This window comes from Loa loa (genome assembly GCF_000183805.2).
Source record: "Loa loa unplaced genomic scaffold supercont3.555, whole genome shotgun sequence".
NCBI lineage: Eukaryota > Metazoa > Nematoda > Chromadorea > Rhabditida > Onchocercidae > Loa > Loa loa.
The window spans coordinates 1-8,059 of record NW_018108735.1 but is presented as its reverse complement, the minus strand read 5'-3'; the positions used below and the strand labels follow the sequence as shown (position 1 = coordinate 8,059).

Genomic DNA, 8,059 nt, shown 5'->3' with positions numbered 1-8,059 from the left:
AGGTATTTTGAATATAAAAAAGGGAAGTATAACCAGGGAAATGAAAAACAAGTAATTTTAGAAGCCAAACAAGAAAACGCATCACGAAAGAAAGCACTGAATGAAGTGACCTTTGTAACTTCTTGAATAAGAACCGGAAAACGCCCGCAAACAATTTCCTCTTCTGAATCGATAGCTTCCATGAAAAATTCTGACCAAAATAAAAACTGCTGTTTTTCTTTTTCCACAGGTGACATTGTTGCAGCGCAACGATTCAACAGTTTTATATTTTCCATTGTTGATTTCAAAAACCTATCATAAGTAAGCTTATTTAGATAAAATGGTCACTATTATCACACTGCTAAATGAGAATATGGTAGATGATTTATGGCTCCGATAATAAAATCTCTTTCTTTTTTCCACATCATATTACCTCTTCCTCAGTTCATTTCCTCCTTTTGTTCCTTAGAAAAATATTTCAGAATTTCGCACCTTAGGTTACAACATTAGCGAGAAGTTTCAGTTCTGAAATCTCGGCTCGAAATAACTGATGGGTCGAGCAAGCAATGTGTTACTGCTACAATAAGGAACAGTAGTTCCAATATCACTAAATATTTAAGAAAGTAATCATCCAGCAAGGAATTTTTCGCTTACCAAATGGGTGGTTTCAAAATTGCCATTTTCAACGCTGCTTGGCATGCCTTGGGATAATCGTCAGCTAGAACCGAAACCTCAAAATAAGTGGCCACATCCCAATACTCGGTCAAGTTCGCCAAAGCACCTTTCCTTCCAAGTAAACTGTTAAGTACGACAGCTGTAACTTAATTTAATAAATAAAAGTCTCAGATTCCCAACCATTTGTATAGGTTTCATTTTCTGTGAGTAATGGCTTTAATGCTCAACATCTTATCTGTTATTATACTTATAAAACAAGTATTTTGCATTAAACCGGTTGAGTTCTATACAATATCCTAAATGATAAACGTGGCATAACAACAGACATTATATCAACTATAATTAAGCAACACGCTACACCAGCAATGACAGCTTATAATTAAGCATACCAATTTGTTGCATTTCACTATTATTTTCGAATGTTTCACCACGAGCACGCAACAATGTTATCAAATTTATTCCCGAATATTCCAAAGGAGATAGATCAAATGCTCGCCGATACCACTCAATTGCTTTGTCCAATGATTCACGATCCTCATAATTACTAGCAATGAATTTATCCTTGTAGATACGCCCTGCTAAGCATATTATATCAGGTGATACGGCAGCGCCATCATTACAACTGGAAGTTACTTGCAATACCGTTTGCAAAGCTCGATCACGATCACCCTCTTCATTACGTCTAAAAAAATTCAGCGGATTATAAGTTTGCGACAAACAGCAAATAATCCTTGAACAAATAAATGAAGGAAACTAGACTCCTCATAATCCCAAATGAAAACCTTGTCAAGCGTAACATCAGCAACAGCTAAATCTTATAATCTCCAACACGGCGTGAAGTATTTTTGGCTAGTTTAATTAGTCGAAGGACTAATCATCATAACAGCATCTAATATTTCGCGTCAAGTACATTTTTCTCAATGAGAATCTTGATAATAGATGAGCACCTTATACAATTCTATTATCACTAACAAAAGACCTCACTGAACAATCATAGTCAATACAGAACAAAAGAAGAAACTGCCTTCCAGTCTAGTGCTGCAAATAAATCATTTAAAAAAAAAAGAAAAAACGAGGTCAAAACAATAACCTATTGAGCGCAAAGGCATAAAGAAAGCGTATAGCCTGAGAGTTTACAATGGAGCAATTTTCGATCCGGCTGAGATCATCGTAAAGGCTTATCATCGCATCATAATTCTGATAGTCTCTAAAATCAACTTCTTGATGAAAATCTCATCTGTCAGGTATGTTATATTAACAGTAAAGTAGAAACAATTTCATTTTGCAACAATTATTTAAATGCAGACTATTTTATTATGGTGCGCTTTCCCGCCAGACAAGTATTAACAGACCTGAACTTGATGACTGAATTAAATTTTATACTTCCCCATATAACGACAATAATTCCCTAAACAATCCGGTGGGGATTGCGACGTAAGAATGGAAGCGGCGAAATAAAATCAGTGATACCATTGGTATTACGAAAATTGTTCTGTCCTTTGATTAGAAAAAATCCAAATCACCGATAATACAATTAATCAATGGATAACAGTGGTAAACTGATATTCCAGGTTTTTTTGTAAAAGGCTTTGAAATTTTTTTTTTTTAAACATACAAGTAACTAGCATGAAAGCTTGAAAGCTGTTTGTACTAGATGACTGGGCCAGTAGTGAAAGCTGGTTGGAAATTTATTAAATGCATTTGAACAGGCAAAAACACAACAAAAAAGTAATCATTCTAAAAATCATTGACCAAATTTACCTATAGCTGAGCATGAACTGATAAAGTGTGTCAACACTTAGTACATCCGGATTATCCAAACGGTGTCTCATTTTGTCAAGGAAACGATTAGCTTCAGCAACGTCTTGCGTTTCACGTGCTTTTCGAAGATCAGACAAAAATTTTTCACGCGAATGTGCCGAAGCTTCAATTTGAACACTTTTCAAAGCCTGCTTCATCCGTGAACGGAATGTTACCAGACGTCCACATTTGGTATACGGCTGGAAACTGTCGAGTAATAATTCCGGAAAAACTCATGTCTGACATAAAAAATACATTTCACTCTAGACGAACTACGAATTCCAATTCATTGTAGTGTCCTTTACATAGGAAGCATCATTACGGGAAATGTGCTCCGTTGATCTAATGGTAACCTTTTGGCCAAAGCATTACTGAAATAATTAATAAAAACTAAATGAAAAGAAAAAGGAAAGTCGTTGAATTTTCTAGAAACAGAATACTACCTTTTCAGCTATTTGATCAATACTACTTTTTAATTGCGACAGAGTCTCAATCTTTGAAGTTTTATCGACCGATACCAACGAAGAACTGTCATTCGGTAAAATGTATACTATCAGCGGTAAGTGGGCTAATGTTTTCTGAAATATATATTCTTTCAAAAATTGTGTTTCTGCAATTACTTTACCGAAAACTGGAAACACTCCCTATAGAATAATAGACATATCATAAGCCGTTTTTCGATCACAAAAATTATTTGAGACATTATTCCTCAATTATAATGAAAAATCCGCAAATAATTCATATCGTAGATGTATCAGGATACCAAGCTGTTCACACATTAGATGCAAGGTATCTTCTATGGTGACATAACTGGATATCAGGTTCAGCCCATCTACAAAAGGTAAGCCATCTAATCAATTACTTTAACCAATGATTATATAAAAACAAATTAAATCATTTAATCCATAAATGTAGCACAAACTTTAAGGGCTTTAACAAGTGATTCAGAAGTTTCCTCCGTCAGGATGATGTTATATGATTGGCCCATGGACTCACGTACTCCGATATGATAACAAAGACTTGGTTGCTGTTGCGCAATGGAAACATCGACCAGTGCAACATCAGCGTTGTAAAACACATCAAGAGCATTTGTTTCGCCAAAATCAAGACGATCAAAATCTAAGTGCTGGAATAACTCTGTCAACAATTCCCCGTTTCCAAATTTTTCAAAAACAGTACTTCACTGTTTTTTGAATTTGTCAATTTTCTCTAAAAACATGCACCTCAAAAGCGAGAAGGCCAATATAACTAAAGTTATCAATGTTGTTAATCTTTCTGAAAAATCCATACATGTGGATGTCATTTACTCACCGTTAAATTAACATTCAGTGAGTCTGCAACCTTCTGAACATCATTGCAAGCCATTTCACGTATTTTCATATTTTTTGCAGCCTTCAAATCCATTACCAGTACAATCTGTAAAAAGAATGTAGATATGTCAAAAAGTTTCTTAAAATTACTCAAGAAGTATGAAAACGTGGTTTAACTTCCGTATTTTCATTCCAGAATTTCCCTTTTTTTTTCAACATCATGATATATATGATATAAGTAAGATTTAACACGGCAACTCCACTTTCTCCTACTCGTGATAAAACCATCCTTTATATCTCATTTTCTAAAATCACAGCTAAATACAATTCCGACAATTCCATCTCAAGCTGATTCTACCAATCGAAGTGGAGTTCATTTTGAGAATTTCTCAAGGTGGAGTTCATTTATGCCATGAAATTATCAACTTTGCTGTTAAGATAAAGCAAAAGAATGAACCTGAAGTTTTCGGGCAAAATGTGCTGAAGCATTTGTAGCATGTTTATCGGTGGGTAATGGTAAAGTGATAACGGATGGTACACGGGTAATGACACCCGGAGGAGCTGTGCGAGGAGGTAGTGGTATTGGACAAATGTCCGCGTTCGTTTGTTCAGCCATTATCTAAATACTTCATCGCAGATATCGCGGCACCATATAAGCATCTGGATTTGCTATGCGTTATTACTGTTGTTGACTTTTGCAGATGAAATTAATGCTGATGAACAATAATCTATAAAATGAAATAAGACAGTAACAAAGGAAAAGAAAGGCACAAAAAGTTAACTTTTCATAACTTCTTGGTATAAACCTAAAGAAAGAACGTCCAGTTTGGAAAAATATTTTGCTTAGTAAGTAATGAAGTAGTTTGGAACTCAATTTTGGCAGATCAGTTTAAATGGAATACTTAGTACGACAGACACTTAATCCAAAATTTTGCCAACAACTGATCCATAACGCGTAACATGGTATGCCCGATATCTTACGGCCCTCTTTCGCAACTCATTCGTTTCGTATCATTTTCCAAATTTAATTTGATGTGAAATTTTTGGGAGACATTTTGTTTTTACCTTTTTGTTGTAAAATTTTAACGAAGGGATAATTACTCAGTGAGACAAATGAATTGTTTGTTGGAATTTGAACTTTTCAAAAAATCTCAACCTTTTCAAAATTTAGTGTTAATGTTCCAATTTTAAAAATTAAGCTCATTATTAGGCATAAATTATGAAGAAGATTAGCTTAAATGAATAGATATTAAGTGATTTTATAGAAGGAAAGAGAGATGAATTATAAAAAGTTAACCGTACGACAATGAATGCTTTGCTTTTGCTGCTTTCTTCATTTAATTCTATTTTGTTTTTTCTTTTTTTTAAATTTTAATTTAACATTAATGTCGATTTTTAATTTTTATTATTAATCTAATCTTAATTCAACTTCAAAAATAATTTATTTTCAAATTTAATTACATTTTCTTTTTTGCGTTCTCTCATTTCGTTTTTATTTCTTCTTTTATTTTCTTATGCCAAAAAGAGGATGAAGAGGGAGAAAGAAAGAGCGTCCGATTAATAAGAGAAAAGTTTTGATTAAGTAATGCAACTGAGATTATTATTATAAAATAATTTTAGCCTTGTGCTATGCTTGTAGTACAGTGATTCTTGTCTATCTCAATTCTAACTTTTCATACTTCTGAGGACAGTTGCGCACTGGTACTTCAGGTACATCCTTTTTTCTTGTTATTTCCACCAATACCTTTGTAGACAAAAAGCAAGTGATGTAATATTATTTGAATTGATATCTTTAACCTAATTACAAAAATTTGAGTTCATTGAATTTATTGGAAGGAAGTTGGGATGATTCTTCTAACTAAACAAGCAGTTTTGGTGATTGACAATTTTATCGCAATCGACCTATTTGGTACCAATTCAGATGTCAAGTATTGCTTCCTTTCCGATGCTAATTCTTATTACTGCCATAAGTTAACTGTGAGTTTGATTCAAATTTTTGAAATATCTTCTAGGTAGATTTGATATATATATAATCTAAAATTGGAAATCCAAAATTCGAAATTAAATATGATAGATGTAACATCTGGATTTGTTTTCCGTTCACATCACGCTAATCTGCTAGTTATAATTTGTTAATTTGAGCAATAATTCTATTTAATTCGACTTGGTGATAATTGGTAGATGTTCTCGAGAAATTGGTTTCTGTGCATGCATTTCATTATGCAGCATTCTCGAGATGTTTTAAATAGCCATCGTGCAAGAAAAGTAATTTTGTAGGGTAAATGACAAAACAATGGAATATATTTGTTCATCGATAACAGCCAAATTGTTATCTGTAATCAGTACTCGAAGAAAAAAACGATACAGAATTTTGAATAAATGGATTCGACTATTAGATTTGAATATCTGGCATAAAATGAGCAAGTTTCGGATGATATTTATAGATGCAAATCATGCACCTGGTGCCGTTATGTTGATCATTAAAAAGTGAACATCGTACTACTCTGGGCAACATCTTATATACGGGTTTCTTTCGAGCTGATACAAGATTTTATCAGAATGTGATCGGTTTATCAGCACTGCAAGAAGCAAGTCTTTATTCATTATTTTTTAGATAGATTTGGATGCTTCACATAACTTTTAAAATTTATGATTTGTAGAATTCATCTTAGAAAACATAGGATCAAAGTTTTGAAAATGCAAAACAATTCTGTTGTCGTAGAAGGAGGATAAATATGGAATCAGAATTTTAAGGCTACAGAATCAGAATACTGGACCCGTGAAGCGACGATCATGAAATCATAAATATGATGTTTTGGAATCGTAAAACTAGTATTTTGAATGACTTTGTATTAGGAAAGGATTTTCCTCCAACCGATTCAAGTGGTGCCAATGTTTTTAAGAAAAAATTTGGTGTCATTTGCATTGATTCAAATTACGTTTATTTCACGAGATAGGAATTCCAAACAGCTGATCTTCAGCAAAGGAAGCGGCAAATCTTCTACTGAAATATAACGGAGTTGATAATGTAGCTATTTCGGTGCCAATAATTGGTTGTGAAAGTTTTCTGGTCAACATTTTTCGCGAACTCAAGGTATTCTTTATTAATTGTCAGGGAATGGTTTAATTATTGGTTTAATTTTGTTATATTGTTTAATTATATTGGTTTAATTTGCCTCGTTATATTGGTTTAACTTTCTTCTTTGACGTTGACTTTTCTGATTACGTTTCCTATTCGACTGCCATTCCTCCGACTCGTCATATCTCGAGCTTTGTTATTTTTCATCGGACGAGAGTGGATTTTAAATTACCATTGATGACCAAAATTTGTATCTGTTGCAATTTCCTAAAATGTTTTTATAAAAATAATAAAATTTTCGTGTAGGAATAAAATAAAACTTTGCAGTATAAAATTTGGCTGCATCCGGAACGCTTTGAAATTGCTCAAATTCTCGCAATAGATTATTTTTCTGAGAGAAAGGCGACACTTATATTTGGACTTGCTTACAAATGTTTGTTATCTTTGGATGTCTTAGGTTTCAAGAGCAAAAAGTGCTGAAAATATTGCAGTACTTCACTTCTCATCTTATTTATTGGTTTTGAGAGTGTTACGTTTTAAGTTGTCTTGATTTTTCCAATATATAATTTGATTGCTTCCTCTTTTAGTACTTATTTCATTGAATTGAGATTTATGATTGCATAACTAAGCAATTTTAGTCACAATTAGCATAATGCATCATTTTATTTCTTTTTTTTTTCAGAGAAAGTCACAAAGTTCTTTCCACAACTGATTCTCATATTATCAAGATTTCCATGGCACTTTATGTTATGCCAAATATATCATTAAAGTAAGAATTTTTACCCGAAATTGTTTAGCGATATTTCGAACTTTTTTTCTTTTTGGATTCAAGAAATGTGGAGGAGATTCTGTTTGAAAAATTATTTTCCTTTACCATTTGAGAATTTACTTGTGTACTAAGTATTTCATTTATCTGTTGAATGTTTCATCATGATCAGCAGTAGATTTATCATAAAATTTGTCATTTTCATTTACTGATTAGCGGGACTTATCCAGAAAGATTCTAACTAGCATATGAATTAATACATTTACTTGAACTTTTGATATTATGAGCTTTTAAAATTCCAAAATCTATGATACTTTGTCACATTAATATCAAGATCGTTAGCAATAGATTTGTTATGAAACTTCTTATGGAAAGGATTATTTGTTATCAAGAATATCAGAATTCTCTCATAAATGGAGTCAGTATACTGTTAACTTGATATGCTGCCAT

General features: G+C 32.8%; 2 protein-coding genes across 2 annotated transcripts in view; one reads left to right on the top strand and one right to left on the bottom strand.

Annotated features, from left to right (window-relative positions):
• LOAG_18820 (STE/STE11/ASK protein kinase) overlaps positions 1–4,502 on the bottom strand; it is a 14,082-nt gene extending 9,580 nt beyond the window's left edge. Inside the window, exons 1-9 of the mRNA XM_020451483.1 lie at positions 4,222–4,502; positions 3,766–3,870; positions 3,377–3,580; positions 2,898–3,032; positions 2,416–2,654; positions 1,745–1,861; positions 1,044–1,336; positions 634–793; positions 111–291 (exon numbers count right to left, since the gene is read on the bottom strand). Of these exons, the coding sequence (XP_020304729.1) occupies positions 111–291; positions 634–793; positions 1,044–1,336; positions 1,745–1,861; positions 2,416–2,654; positions 2,898–3,032; positions 3,377–3,580; positions 3,766–3,870; positions 4,222–4,380 (1,593 nt within the window). The 5' untranslated portion in view covers positions 4,381–4,502. The remainder of the gene's footprint in view (positions 1–110; positions 292–633; positions 794–1,043; positions 1,337–1,744; positions 1,862–2,415; positions 2,655–2,897; positions 3,033–3,376; positions 3,581–3,765; positions 3,871–4,221) is intronic.
• Positions 4,503–5,609: 1,107 nt separating this feature from the next.
• On the top strand, positions 5,610–7,323 carry LOAG_10714 (hypothetical protein; the record flags this gene model as incomplete). Its single annotated transcript, XM_003146238.1, has 4 exons — positions 5,610–5,776; positions 6,042–6,226; positions 6,746–6,858; positions 7,171–7,323. The coding sequence occupies 4 exons, from the start codon at positions 5,610–5,612 to the stop codon at positions 7,321–7,323; spliced, it is 618 nt and encodes a 205-aa protein (XP_003146286.1).
• Positions 7,324–8,059: the final 736 nt, after the last annotated feature.